The following is a 15860-nucleotide window of genomic DNA, read 5'->3' as shown; positions in this document are numbered from 1 at the left end:
GTGCTGTACAGCAACCAGCAATTCAGCCTGATGATCCCGTTTTGGATTTGCAGGTGTTGAAAATACATTTGCAATAAATACCCCATCTGAAGTACAGAAGCTGCTCAGCACTTGACCCTGTTCGTATTTTCACACTTTAAGCAAGAACAGGCTGAAGTTGCCTGCAAGCTTCCAGAAACATTCAGGGCCTTTCCGCTGAGCACGAGAAGTATTTGCCCTTGAGAAACGTAGGAGGACTAGTCAAGCTACTGGCAAACAAGGAGGAAATGTTTATGGCTGGAACCAGAAGCTTTCTCAGAGGCTTTGGACAGAGCTGCGTTACTTGGGACAGCCAACAAGGCCGTCAGTGCCCACACAACAGTACGGAGTAGAGCTGGGACAGAAGAGCAGATTTGCTGCAAACCAGCAGTAAATCACAATCCTTACAGCCTCCCTCCCCAAAAATAAGGAGTATTTTGAGTATATGGTTTATTACCATGATTCAGTGAGGCAGGTGGCAATACACAGCTTAGACCAGTGCAAATAAAAAGGAGTTTCTGAAAAATTTCTCTAACATAAGGGGGAAAAAAAACAGAAGTTATCTCCTACATTCCTATTTTCCCATGTTTTATCCATCCATTAAAATATCCTCCCTCTCAGGAGCTGTGTGGACTGCGCTTTCATTACAGGGGTGTGTGGGCATGGGCTCTGCTAGCTCCTTTGGAAATCTTAAGCACAAGAACATGAGGGAAAACAGCTTAAGACAGCTTGGTCACTACCCTATAAGTCGATACTGCAACAAAGTAAACAGAGAGATTTCAAATACTAGTGTAACCTTATAATTGCCAAAATATCAGCCAAAGGAAAAGGGAGGGCATAAACTCTTTAGAGTACACGCTCACTGCATCATTTCTTTGTTGCAACCTCGTTCTCAATGCCTGAACAGATCAGCATCAACATCTCAGCTGCTGCTTTCCAAAGTGGAAAGTGCCACGTCCATCAGGAGGAAGGAATTAATTCGGAAAGGAAACAGAGTTCCAGGGAAGATCATTTAAAAGTCATGAAGCTAGAGCTGAAACCCAAGGCACGTGGGACAGGAGATGGGCTCCCACGGGAGCTGCCGAGTGCACCTTCCCTGTCGGGAATCAGGCAGAATAAGGCTCTGGAAAGCAGGACGCAGCAGCTGGCAGCAGCAAAGAACACCGTGCTGCTGGTTTCCTACTCATGTCTAACCATGCTTTTCCCTGGAGCAATCTAATATGAGAAATAATTTGGAAAAATTAGATGAATATTGCATTATTTAGATGAAAATTACACTTTAAAAGATTTTTTTTAAATTCTTTTAGGTAATATTTACATTGGAGAAAAGAAATTAAAATGAATTTTGAAGAAAATGGGAGGTTTCTTCCCCCCCACATGCCCCTTAAACATCGAGTCTCATATTTTTCATTTTAGTTAAATCTGAAAAGAACTAAAAATATGTCTTAAGATACAGAATTTTCATGGGGTATGAATGTAAAAAAATGAAAAGAATTTATGTTTTAAGATTTGGTAAGTATTAGAACTAAAAGGAAGTTGCCACAAAGCATACAGATTAGTAAAATTTGATTTGATAGAGAACAGATCCCAGAATTGCAGTAAAATGAGTGAGATTCTGTGTGGATAAGGGCTTTGGTAGCTAATCACAGACTGGCAGAGGTTGAAAGGCACGGGGCACAGGACGGCATCCAGGTGGGTTTGGAAGTTCTCCAGCAGAGACTCCACAACCTCCCTGGGCAGCCTGTTCCAGGGCTCTGGCACCCTCACAGGAAAGAAGTTCCTCCTCATATGGAGATGGAACTGCCTGTGTTTCAACTTACATCCATTGCCCCTTGTCCTGTCACTGGCCACCACTGAGAAGAGCTTGGCCCCCTCCTCCCTACATTCTCCCTTTATGTAGTTATACATGTTAATCAGATCCCCTCTCACCCAAGTTTCTCCAGCTTCTCCAAGCTAAACAGGCCCACTCAGTCTCTCCTCATACAAGAGATGCTCCAGTCCCTTAACCATCTTTGTCACTCTATGCTGGACCCTCTCTAGAAGCTCCACATCCCTCTTGTCCTGGGGAGCCCAGAACTGCCCCCAATACTCCAGGTGCGGCCTCACCAGAGCTGAGCAGAAGGGCAGGATCCCCTCCCTTGACCTGCTGGCAACACTGCTCCTGATGCAGGCCAGGATCCCATTGGCCTTCTTGGCCACGAGGGCACACTGCTGACTCATGGTTAACTTGGTGTTAACACTGCTCCTGTATCTCAAGAGCCACCTAATACCCGACTCATTGCAAGATACAGGAATAGTTAAGCACTGACAACACAACCCTTCCCCTCCCCTGCCTCAGTGCAGCACTTATAAAAGTTTCGGTAATTGTAGTTATTAATTGCCACCATCTTCAGGTAAGAGCATGTTTCCTTCACAAGTCTGGGGAAAAGGTATTTCAGAAGAGCAGAGAAACAAGAAATTTTCTTCCTCAACTCTGTCATCAGCCTAATGTGCTGCTTAAGTCCAAATCTCATCAAACAGAATGAATGTGGTCACAAGCTGCCTCCAAACCAAGTAAAAACATTTCTGCCTTTAAGACATACGCATGTGATGCCAAAGATAATCAACAGAAAACACAAAACAAGCCTTAATATAGCAGCTATTTGTTTCTGGCAATGTTCAAATAACAAAAAGGAAAGAACTGTCCAGGACCGAACAAGGATAATTTGAAAAATCAATCAGGAAACACCAAAGGCAGGGTTAAGTTTGTAATTCATGCAGTATCTTGAGGAAAGGTTAGTATTAGTTACCAGGTTTAAATGATTTCTCTACAACTTTGTATACAACAAGTCTGCTTCTAAAGTAGACACACAATAAGTGCAGGAGGTTAGTAACAATTATAAGGATGGTTCATTGCTTATTTATGGGATTCTGTGCTAGTGCTCAGCTGGGAATCAAAATACATCTGCACTCGGAGCAGACAGACTCGTTAATACATGACACGAGTGGCCTTCGTTGTTATATCCAGTTCTCCCCAGGACTTGAAGCTGTAACAGTGAAATCAGGCTCAACGCAAGGAATAAGCTGCCGATAAAAGGCACAGAGGATTTGTCTTTACCTCTAATTCAAAGGAAATTAAACAAATAAATAAATAATAAAAAGGACTAAAGTTCCTTAAAGCACCCTGGTATACAGACTGAAGGGTAGCTTACTTCATTTTATAAAATATTATATAAATTAAATGGAAAATTAAAAATAGCTGAAAGGAGACTTACCATCATGAATCTCAAATGCCAAACTAGTGATCTTCTGTGTAATGATCATCATTGGACTGTTACAGGAGAGGGGAAAGAAAAAAGAAAGAACAGTTCATAAAGAAGTCCAGGATTTTATTTCATAGATCCACAGTATTAGGGAAAAGTTTATACTAATAGTCCAAGTGAACACTATTTTCATTAGCATATACTCAAGTACAAAGTTTTTAGAACTCAAAACATCATTTTTGACACAATGAAGGCATTTTATTACTTACAGCACTTGACAAACCATACCCTTTACTGGTGTACTGGGTCTCACAAGCATAGTCAGTGCTCCGCATTTTATTATGTTAATGTAAAATATTTTATGTATTTTTTTTAATGTTAAAATATTTTATAGTGGAAAGAATATAGTATGACAAACACTAAGCCATTATACGCATTATAAATTATCAACAGTAGCAGTAAGTTCAACACTGTCATAATTTATCTAATTACATTGACCGTTTCCACCACAAAACACACACACACACACACACACACACTAACACCCAGTTCTGTATGTAGTTTTTCCACTTAGAATTATTATAACAGAGTTCATTTTGTATTGCACTTGAGCAGATCTTGACTTGTCACAGAAATACTCCGTAGTGGTTGAGAGACTTAGCTATTACCACTATAGAGGTCAAAACCTTTACAGAGAGGCCATTACCATCTTTATGGTGTCTAAGAGCTTTCAACTGAAGTAAATCTCAGCACTAGCAACCACTAACAGCAAGGCAGAGGGAATAAAATGCTTAAAGCAGCCTACAAGAACGTAAAACTTAGCTCTGAAATCATTTTTTTAGAAGTATATTGGGAGCCTACTATTGAAGTATATTGCTAAGCCTACTCCTAGGCTTAATTTGCCTAGTAATAATTGAGCTAGGGACAAAAACTGATCATATTATAGGATGGACACAATTTTGTCCAACTCTTTTCACAGCACTTAGTATTTTTAATCACGTTTAAGGTGACTGAGCGTGCTGACCAGGGGTACAATCCAGTATCTTGAGTACCAAGGAAGAATTTGTTGATGCCTGAGGTTCACCAGCTGCCTGGCCTTACTGCCCTGGAGCTGAGAGTGAAGCTGAGTGATCGAGTCCAAAAAGGTTCCTCTCAACCTGCAGCACGTCCTTCCTTCTGCTTTGAAGGAACCCCTGCTACAGGCCTCAAGGTGGGGATGCAGTGGACATTTATCCTCTCTCGGTACATACATCAAGCGCCCAAACTCACACAGATAGTTTAAATCCAAGAGCTCAGAGGTAAAATCAGAAGCTGATGGAGGGTTGAGGGCATCCAGGCAGAGCACAGCCATGTTCTGGCACTTATGGAGGTAGCAGAGATCTGAGCTAACACCACACCACGAGCCACAGGGAGAGGCCCTGCCTGAACACAGTACAGTACAAGTACAGCGTGCGTGACCTGTTACCAACACCCAGCTGCAGCACCACCAGTGCAGTTGCACGGCTCCAGAATCAGCTCGGGCTTGGGTCACTGGAAATTGTGCTCTTTGGCCCCAAGGGCAGCATTTGTGGATTTCTCCCTCCTAACCACGAGATTCAATTCAGTTCAGCATTCTTGCAGCCAACGTGATGAGCATCTCCGCTCATCACACACAGGCTGTATAACGAGGTATGAGCTCCTGAAATCAGTGGGGATCTAGTTGGCACCATGAGTGCAGAACCGGGAAATCCAGCTCGTGCTGATGGAGCCACTTAGTGGCTGGTCAATTCAAATGCCATCGAGTACATCTGCACTGATTCCACCTCCATTGACTGCACCCCGGACTTGGTCATCTGGCTTTGACATAGAGCCCTAGGTGTAGGTCAGGCTCAACTGAGCCATAATCTGGGACATCTCTCTCAGAGGAAGCACGTACTAACCCCCAGGCTTCAATACTTAGCCACTGGGCCTCTGTTTCTAAGTCAGTCTGAATCAGATTCCACTATCAAAGACTGCGCCCAAGCTGACTAAAATGCACTACTGCACAATACAGGTAACATTCAATTACAAAGACTAAGGCCATTCATAGTGTTTTGGAAAAATACTTAATGCATTTTTAAAATAGACTTACAACCATCCCCTGCCCTCCCTTTCCTCAAATACACAATTTGCTTTTAAATCAACAAACTCACCATCAGCAGGGCATTCATTTATTGCAAGTATTGTGCTTTGCTCCTTACCTTCCACAGCACAGAGAGAAATCACCATGATGGCTCGTTTTTACTTTACCAATTTTATTACATTGGCTGGCATATAACTCCCAGTATTAAGTTAAGCTAATTATATACAAAGTTTTGCCCGCACTAGCACTGTATTTCCGAGGGGTGTTACTACTCCACCGTACAAGTGACTGTTTCCTTGGCTTTCCCTTTCTGAAAAATCCAATACAAGATTGAAAGAAGAAAATGCTAAATGCTAAAATCCATAAAACATTCAGATTTTCTTCCTAGAGTGGCAGCAGATGTGGCAGACACACATCAGGTGCAGTTCAGAGTCCATCACGTTGTTGTGGGTGGTAACTGGAATTTTTGGGGGGAAAAAGGCAAAGCTGAAAATCCCCAGGGCCACTGAGTCCTTAACGCTAGAGTGTAAGGAAGCAGGCAGTGTGTTGGGCATTCTGACAGACACTCATTTACAAAATTCTGCATTTGCATGTTTTAAGTATGTGAATATCTATATGTGTGCTTAAACCAATACCAAAGTCTAGCTTTGCCCAAGTTTATAACCGGTTGACACATTTAAATCAGAACAGAAATAGTATCACTCAGAGGAATAAGCTAAAAAGTGCAAGTGTGTTTATTCTTACCCAGAAAAATCAGCAGAATACTGTCCATAATCAAAGATATAGACTCTAGTAATTTGGCACACAGTGAGGTATCCCAAAGCAAAAACGAAGCAATACCTGAAAGAGAAAAAATTGCTTTTCAATTAAAAATCATTACCTTTTCTTCATTGAGTTAATTAATGCTTTAATTTTTTTTCCATATTTCTCATAACTGTTTTATCGTTTGAGTTGATAAACATACCTCTACCTTGAACTTTGCATTTTAAATGCACAGACCTTAGGAATTCTATTATTCATAATATGTATTCACACAAAAATGATGGCATTGATAACTTCAAGTGCTATTAAAAAAAAACAGAAAAATAAATCCTATGAAAAGAAAATGAATCTGCTGCACATTTAATACAAAGTTTTTGTGTGGGTGTGTGTCTTAGTGCACAAATTGGACAAATTATACATGGAATGTATGGATTCCGTACACTCCAACTCCAGCACCGCAAATCCCACGGCAGCTGTTTGCAGGGGAACTGGAAAAGACAATTAATTTTCCAATACACCCATTAGAACATTTTGGAATGCAAACCCAACAGTAAGCCCTTATGCTTCTTATTAAAGCTCAGCTTCAGTAGATATACAAAAAAATACAGATAAAAATCATCTCATAGGAGTTGGTCTGACTTCACAGATTTTCCAGTGCTTTTTTTCCTCTTAAAAAGAACAGAATAAAATACCAGTGAGAATTAATTTGTCAAAATACCCCCCAAACACTGCTAAATTGTTTGCTGTCAAGAAGATGGTAAACACCAGACGGGATTTACATGTTGGCTGAGCCTTTAAAAGAAGGAGCCACAGGAGGGAGGAGGATGAGACAAGAACTAGAACTAGGACTTGGGTGAAACAATGAGCAACAGGAAGGCAAGAGCTTAGAACATTTTTCCATTGTTTCACATAAAATATTTTTGTTAAAAGTATTTACATAATGAATTTTAAAATTTTAGAAATGATTTTCCATTTTGAAAGCGACAACTGTTCCTGTTACATAGAACACTTGCAGATTAACCTTAAATAATTGAAAATTGTGCTGGATATAAATCACTTAATGTGTTAAAACAGTCAATCCTGGGACTACAGAGTCATTTTTCATCCTATACAGCATATTGACAGCTATATTAAACCATTCATTCAAAATGGAATGCTTTAGGGCACCCAATTAAGCAATAAAATGCTTATTTTATTTCTATAAATATAAATAATCCAGAAGCAGCACTCTATCAGAAGGCTAATTAATTAGTACATTAATGCTGATAAGACTCCAACAATGCTAAAAATAATTGTGCCATTGCTGAATTATTTCAGCAAGAAAAGCAAGTATTTTAAGACATGTAGTAGGTTACAGATACCAGGAGTATGATACTCCTGGAACACTGTTAAAGAAGTCTGGAATTACTTCTTTCAGGAAATATTATAAGGAAAACTTGCAAAGAAATTCACATAGGTTTTATACATATCTATATGTAGATATGTTGGTATACATGTCTATACATATATGTGTGAAACCACAACCATCTATCACAGCTATATTTGAAGAGGGTTTTTCCAGATTTTATTGCTTCAGCTCTGCAAGTCTGAACATACCACATAACTGGATGGTAACAGCTCCAGTAATAACTCAATGATCTACATAGATGCTCACAAATAAAGAGGCAATGTTGGATGTTGCATTAGGTCAAAGCCAGCCTTTCAAAATCATTCTTACTGCATGCAAGTGAAAAATGCACTTTGCTAACAGGACAACACCGACACCACCCAGTCCCAGCTAGGTGTTCAGATCTACCTGGGATTATTTTACGCTGCCAGATCAACGAGTCCAATGTCACACTAAGGTCTACCTGAAATGGCTTGCAAGACATTTCTGGACTGAAATATAGCCATGTCAGTAAAACAACTCACAAAGACAGAGATGGACACAGAATGGACATAGATACTTTTTTTTTTTTTAATTTTGAAATGCTCACATTTGAAAAATCCTGCAGAACTGTTTTCAATTCCCTTCTGCATTTCGAGGATCTTCCCCATTCTATCCCATGCAAGTGAGCATCATTTTATAACAGGATTTTAGCTGGCAATTAACTGCTATTTCTAAAACAAAGTATATTGGGCATCTTATCCCATCAGGGAAAAAACTTTCAGTTTCCAGGCTGCCATTTTCCAAAGTGATGACAACTTTTTCTTCATTCCTGAAAAATATAAAACTACGCAGTTCCTGATTATAAAGAACCAAATATACAGACATAGTAAGAAAATCCCTTCATTCCCCCCAAATGGGTAAGAAGGTGGCAGCAATATTCTCCTCTTTCCTACCCACAAGAAAGAAGAAAAAAGGGGCTATTTTATTTACTACATTTGAATGGTAGTACAGATTTACTTCAGTCCTATGGGTTACCAGGATGTAAACAGGTTGCTAGAGCCATTTACCATGATCTACGTGGTCCTTATGGAAGACCAGGATCACAAGTTCTCTGAGCACTGCTGCAGAGCCATAGATACACACAAGGTGGGACTCTCCTCCATAAAACAGGCCTCATTAAGACATATCTTATGCATATGCATAAGGTCTTCAATAGTGAAGGAAGCCACAGGTCTCTGTTCTAGACCTTACAGGCCTCAAACCCTGTTTTCTCTCCCTCTCATTTGCCCAATCTTCATCACATTTATTTCCCAGTTTTTCCTAAATAAGGGAGGCAGTGAAAACAAAGCATGGCTTCTCATGAAGAAAACTAAACGCAGTGTTGAGATTTTGGCAGCAATCCATTCCCCACCTAATGAGAGCACCTGAAAAACAGTGCAGGCCCCCAGGGGTTTGCAAGCAGGTCAACACCAGCTGGTTAGAGAGAAATCACCCTAGATGCAGCACTTGGGGCCTTGGTTTAGCAGGCAGGGTACTGATGATCACCTGAGTTTCACCTTGTATCCATGGCCCCTTGTCCTGTCACCAGCCATCACTGAGAAGAGCTTGGCCCCTTCCTCCCTACCTTCTCCCCTCAGGTACTTGTACACGTTGTCAAGATCCTCTCCGATCTTCCCCTCTCCAGACTGAACAGACTCAGCTCACTTCGTCTTTCCTCATCCGAGAGATGTTTGAGGCCCACGTGGGGGGCGCTCCTCGTGACCCGCATGGTGGCGCTTCCCACCACGTCCATCCCCAGGATCCCTCCCGGGAGGCTTCTGGCGCGGTCGGAGGCCCGGCACGGCGGCCGCTCCTGCACGGCGGCTCTCGGGGCTCCCAGCCGCGCTCGCTGCCGGCCCACACACGGCCCGGCGCCATCCACACGTCACACCTTTAATCTCCCAAATTTACCCACGCGCTTCAGCCGGGCAGCCTCATACCCCTCGTTAATGAGGGGTTTCGTTAAGCAGAGAGGTCACAGCAACACCTCCCCACCACCACCCCCCACAGCAGATGCAAAGGTTTGCCACAGGCTGTGGCCCTCACCATCCCACAGGTCTGGGGTGCAACTCGCTGATCAGTTTAGATCTTGTACAAGTCCAGTTTTACTTTAAAAGATTAACTAGAGGTCCAGAAAAGCTTTGCAGACTTCCTAAACTAAGAAAACGTTTCTGTTTCTCTGTTGGCAAGAAACCAGAGCACTCATTCCCCTGACCTCTTCAGAAGCCCGTTCTTAAAAACCCTCAGAGTAAAGGAGTAAAGTTTTGCAGAGCCAAAGTACAGGAGGTTTTACCTCAACTACAACAAAAATAAATTATAAGTTGTAAACCAAAAAAGTATTTTTACTCAGCTTTCTGCCTTAGTACAAAAGAGATCAGTTTTAAAAATCTGTGTTTTCCTTCCACCTTTACCTGTTAAGTGAATTATGTTCCTGTCACCAGAACCACAGATTTAATTGAGATTAGGCCAGATTAGCCCAGAAGCAAGTCATAGTATTGTGATTATTACAAATACCTAAGGCAAATCAGCATGCAATGAATACACAATTAACTCTCTAAGAGTATAGCTGGGACTATTTCCTAATAACTCTGTCAAAATGACCTTACTTTATTTGCCAGCAGAGGCAGATAAAGTCAGTCATGTCCAAGTGACATTGCAACAACAAGGAGGCACCAGAAAGAAAAACACAGATTATCTTATAGATATGTCTGACTTCTGCTTAAAAAAAAGTGCAGAACAACAAAGGCAAAAAAAAAAATAAGTGGCTTGTAAGCAAATAAGACAGAATATCCTATTGCACAAGAAAAGGCCTCCTGTCTAAGTCTGCCATATTAGAGTTTAATTCATTATTTTTTGGAATTTCCCAGAGCACCAAAAATAATGACATTTAATAGATTCTGCTTATACTATTCTTAAGAAAAACCCTATTAGATAAACTAACCATTCTTAATCTACATTCTAATACATGCATACAAATTATAGCATACAATACTCATACTTAAACAGTCTCCTCTCCAAGCAGTATTTTACAAAAGGTGCTAATCAGGAAAATCTCTGTTTAATTCCATAAGAAACAGAAATGTAAAATAATATCTCGCCCTATAACATTTCTCACCTAATCATTCTGTTTGTTGAGTAACACTCAAACACTTACTTGGGATTTTTTATACTCTACATATATTCTTTACCAAAAGGGCTCCAAGAATCAATTTTCTTTTAGCTTCTAGAAGAAAGCTAACTCAAACAGTCTGAACTCAACAGTCGCTATTTCACCTTCATTTGGTGTTATCAAACCACAGTAGCTCTGTTCAACAGACTTTTACAGCATCATTTCTGCCACTGCAGAAGGCTTCACCAATCTCATTCCCACTGGATCCCTCTTTCAAAGGCTGGCACTACTGCAACAGAGCCAACAGATCTCCAGCATCACTCACCTATTTCAACTGTTTTAACAGTTCAGGAGGATAAAAAATATCTGAGGGTCACCAATATCTGAAACTTCAACCATAGCTTATTCAACCGCATATCCTTTTTAACCAACGTTACCTTATAAATTCCTTCCATGAGGATGGCTCTTCTGCCCACCCCACCATCTAAAAGCCAGGAGAACATCAAGGGTATCACTCAAGCTTGGCCTCTCTCTAGTCCAGGATCCAGGACACATCCTTCCCCAAAGGAAGTGTCTGAAGGCCAATGCAAAGGCAACGGGGCAAGCATAGAGAGCACCTCCCGGCACCCTCCACACGTCCAATAACTCTCAGCATCTTGCTCCTCTATCAGCGCTGTGCTCCAAAGCTCACCCTCTATTTTACCCCTCTCTGCTGCTCCAAATACAGGTCACAAACACAGGCCCATCACTTCTAAACCTCCAGCATAGTCATGCACTAATTTCCTTGCAGAGGATGTGCCAGCAGAGCGACTGCAGGGTGTAAACATCAGTAACAGACTTGGGTGGCCTCAAGCAGGTTTATCTTTATTTACTTAAGGAATCAGGCTCTAACGAGTGCAATATTGATCCCTGCAACTCACCTGGCACTCTTGTGGTCCCTCTGCTATTGTGTCACTTCTGATGATTTCTTAATTAATTTTGAATATTTCCACATACAAAGTCAGACTGCATACGTTAAGATCCCCAAATCTCCCGTATACATCCAGACACTTTAAAACCTTGGAGCATGAAGCTTTGTTAGCTCTGCCATTCCCCAAACCATTTGTGATTCCTGGAATAGAGGCACTGTTCAATACAGGCTCACTGTACTCACTATCACTCCCTTAAAGCCCTTTTGCTGCATAATGGCAAGGCAGTAAAACATTTTACTGGCTGAATAAGATAAATCTCTTATAAAGTTAAGTTAAACAAAGTTAGAGAGAACGAGGCAGGAGAGAGAAATTGCTGTTCCTGCTCCACACGAATGTTTTTCATCTCATTCTTCCTGCAGCTCCAGAGGAACATGGAAGATGGAAAGACAGGAACACATGTTTTTTGGGAGGAGGGGTTTCAATAAGATTCCAAGTTGAGGGTTAAAGTTGATATCTGATTCCATCTAAAAATTGTGACAGACACATGCCTTAAATGTTGCATTACACTGAATTATAGTATTGGAATAAAGAGGCTGACTTCAAAGACATCCTTACCCAAGTTATCGTGCTACTTTTGCCTTTGGAAAGAAATACTGTTAGCAAACAGATTTCAATATTAAACTGAGATGTTACATGACAGGTCACCCAAATTCTATCATCTAAAAAAATGCAGTATGCAATATCAACCCTGATTTCGGCAATCATTTGAAAGCATAATAGCAAACAATGCAGATAAGAACGCCAAACATGATCTTTATTTTTCACAAGGCTGCTGTCTGTTAGTATATAGCAGTTAAAAATCAAAAACACAATGAAAAAAAAGGTTTGCAACTTGAAATATTTAAAGAGTTTCCCAATTTGGAGTCTTTCTTAACAAACCCATCTGAAGGAAGGATTTTTTTTTTTCCGACTGTCCCACAGAGTCATAATTCAGGTACAAAATACCTGCTAAATTCCACAAGATTCCCATGTTGGCACTGTGAATGCTTTAGTTGTTCACCCATTTCTCCCTGCAGAATATTTTTCTATCTGGTATTTGCTCTACACATGCTCTAAGTGTCCCTGTTGGAGCAGGGGGGTTGGACTAAATGATCTCTAGGGGTCCCTTCCAACCTCAACCATTCTGTGATTCTGTGCATTTATCCCAGCATCACAGCACATTTATTTTACATATATATAAATGTATATACCCCTTTGTTTTGATGTTATTTTTGTCAGGTAGCAGAGAGCCACAAGACACGCAGCCAAACACCACTCTCCTTGGAGCGCAGTGAGTGCACGAGCCAGGCAGAAACACACGTTTTATGGAGCATCCTCAACTCCATTCTGCTCCAACAGAACACTGACAATCCAGAAAAATGTACAAAAAGGTATTATTTTAGGCAGAGCTCTACCAGCCACAGTGGTTTAGCCATTCTGACCTGGAGCTGCTCAACACAAAAGCGCTTTGTGCAACTACATGGCTTTGGGAAACCACCAGGAGTCACAGAACAACAGACTGGTTGAGGTTGGAAGGGACCCCTAGAGATCATCCAGTCCAACCCCCCTGCACACACAGGGACACCCAGAGCACAGGGTGGCATCCAGGCAGGTTTGGAAGATCTCCAGAGAAGGAGACTCCACAGCCTCCCTGGGCAGCCTGTTCCAGGGCTCTGTCACCCTCACAGTCAGGAAGTTCCTCCTCACACACACATGGAAAGCAAAAGCTCCTGGCAACTCCACCAGAACCAGCCCCGGGCTGGCAAAACTGCAGCCAGGTCAATGATTAAACAGGTCCGCCGCCGCGGATCCAGATAAGAGGGAGCCGATGTGTCCATTCACCCACTCGCCAGCCAGCCTCCTTCCGTGCCCGATCCCGTCCCACGCATCCCAGCTTTCCTGGCCAGAGACCAGGAGAGATTCCCAGCTGCCACAGCCATCAGGGCCCCGCCGCTTCCCCACGAGGAGAGACGGGGCCCCGCAGGCGCCGGGAGAGGGGGAGGCTCTCGGGCTTCGCTCCATCATGAGGCAGCGCCAGGAGTGGGCGCCACTTCCTGCACGCGGGAAGGACAGCGGCAGCTGGGAAGCACCCGGAGAGGCTGGGAGAGAGCGGAGGCAGGCAGGGAAGCCGGCGGGTCAGCAAGCAGCCCAGAGGGGTCAACATGGAAGGGCCGGATCCAGCTCCCTTACCCAGAGGGAGGGAGGGCTGGAAGGGTTACGTGATGTCAAAGAGGGGCTGGGAACTGGTGCTTATCGCATCCGGAACACTCCGAGTTTCCTATAAACTGTTTATCAAGGCCAAACGCCTGCCCGGAGTGGCCGAGGGAGCCGCATTCCCGCGGCGCTCCCTGCTTCCCTCCCCTCCAGGGAGCCGTCAAACACTTCTCCCATTTCAGCCGCCTGCACAGGAGCCTCCCGACCGCCCTGCCTGGGCCGCGGGCGCCGACCCCAGCCCTGTTCCTCCCTGGATAACGGCGCTGTCGCTCACTGGACACATTCTCTGAAGGGCAGCGTTTGCAATGAAAGCTTTTCCAAAAAAATGACCGGCTTAAAATACAGCTTAAATGAAACGCCTGCTTGGCTTCAACGCTCAACATCACTTCAACGTGGAAAGGCCCAGGATCCATTCAAAGGGTTGATTGTGCAGTTCACTTTTCCCAGCCCTCCTACACCCCCCCAGAGAGGTAAACCACCCCAGGCCCAGGCCAGTTCTGCATCACCACCAGTTATTTAACCCAGGGCGGCCTGCACAGCACCCACACGGCTCATCGGCTGCCCCTGTCACGCGGACACACGCGGAATCACCCCCAGGAAGTCACCTGCCCATTCCCGCCGGCTGGAAAACGCTGCCATCCCTCCCCTTGCCTTGCTGGAGAGCGACTGACACCAGTTATCCTGAGCCCTGGAGAGGCGGCTTCCCTTCCCATGTGGATCTCCTCTCTTCCCCAAGGAAGAAAACCTACCACCCATCTCCAAGTGCGACTTGGAGATGCTCCACACAGCTGATACAGAGTAGAAATGGCCTGGCACGACACCCATCCTCAGGAAAAAGAGCTATGGACACACAGAGGTCCTCCCGTTGCTAGAAATAAGGAAACACTTCAAGCTGTGCAGTAGGGAGCATCAGTAAGTGGAGACTGTTACATGCAAACACACAGGGAACACTCCCCGAAAGGCCTTTTCCACTGCAGCACCGAATTTTCCTTTCCCTTGCATTTCCTATAGACTTCAACTTCTAATTTGCTGTGTTTGTGGACAATTTAGTGAGAAAAGCCACTTAATTCTCTGAAGGAAAACCACCTCAAAAAGCATCTGAACGCAACTATCAGTTTCAAGATTCAACTTCTTGTACTCAAGTGTCTGGAAAGTTCTCCCTGCCACTGGCTTATTCAGCTTTCTGCCTCCTTAGTACCGGCCTATTCCATTTTCCACAAGTACTGATAGGAGCAAAGGGAGTGGATCACTGTGTGAGTGAGCTAGGACTAGTTCTTTCTTGTCAAGCTGATAGTGTCCAAGGAGATCACGGAGTTGCTCCAGAAGCTTTTGCCACACTGATTTATCACCAAAAACATCTTTTAGTGCTAGTTAGGCTCCCTGGAGGCCACAAGTCACATAGGGGGAAGGTATCAGGCAGTTGTTGCAACAGAAAGTTTCCCTTGTGGAAGTTTTCACTATTTAAAAGCTTTTCATTATTTTATCTACGAGTAGCAAAAGTCTCATGAAAATTCCAAAAAGACATTTATGAACCTGAATTATGGAAACGGAACCATGGAAAGAGGCAGATTGAGAACAGCGTTCAATTTGCTTTGTGTTTTTCAGGACCAGCGTTTAGTCTTAAGAAACGTGCTGAAATTTGTTTTAACTCATAAATGTAAAGAATATTAAGTGAAATGCTTTGTATTTGCACTACTGCAAGAAAATATCATTTAAAAACCAAATTTACCAAACTCCAACTAACAGTGGAAATCAAAGTCAATTCCCATACATTCCCGGTGAGACACGTATTACGTAGCTACATAAACCAACTATTACTATAAAGCTACTACGACTTTGGTGGCAAAATTGCTGCCGAGTATGAGCGAGTTCACTGCCACATCACTCCACAGGCAGAGGGGAAGAAAGCCAAGGCAGGAGGCAGCCTGCAAAGCCCGGGATCGTCGCAGCCCGACTGTTCGCTCGCCAAACAGGTGACTGCATCCAAGAGCCACAAGCCGGCGGCCCTATTTATAGAGCCCCTATTTAGGCACTCGGATTCCTGCTGCATAAATCC

The 15860-nt window shown here is 43.1% G+C and overlaps 1 protein-coding gene across 3 annotated transcripts in view; it reads right to left on the bottom strand.

Annotated features, from left to right (window-relative positions):
• Window positions 1-15860, bottom strand: part of MBOAT2 (membrane bound O-acyltransferase domain containing 2) — an 85828-nt gene that overhangs the window by 27417 nt on the left and 42551 nt on the right. For all 3 annotated transcript variants that reach the window (XR_003249013.1, XM_026037055.1, XM_026037056.1), the window contains 2 exons: window positions 6106-6201; window positions 3273-3328 (listed from right to left, as the gene is read on the bottom strand). Coding sequence is in view for 2 of the 3 variants with exons in the window: in XM_026037055.1 (XP_025892840.1) it covers window positions 3273-3328; window positions 6106-6201 (152 nt within the window). In the remaining variant the exon portion in view is untranslated. The remainder of the gene's footprint in view (window positions 1-3272; window positions 3329-6105; window positions 6202-15860) is intronic.

This window comes from Nothoprocta perdicaria, unplaced genomic scaffold (assembly GCF_003342845.1).
Source record: "Nothoprocta perdicaria isolate Ctin4 unplaced genomic scaffold, notPer1 scaffold_19, whole genome shotgun sequence".
Lineage (NCBI taxonomy): Eukaryota > Metazoa > Chordata > Aves > Tinamiformes > Tinamidae > Nothoprocta > Nothoprocta perdicaria.
Note: the sequence above shows the minus strand (reverse complement) of the source record. Positions and strands in the feature narration are given on the sequence as shown.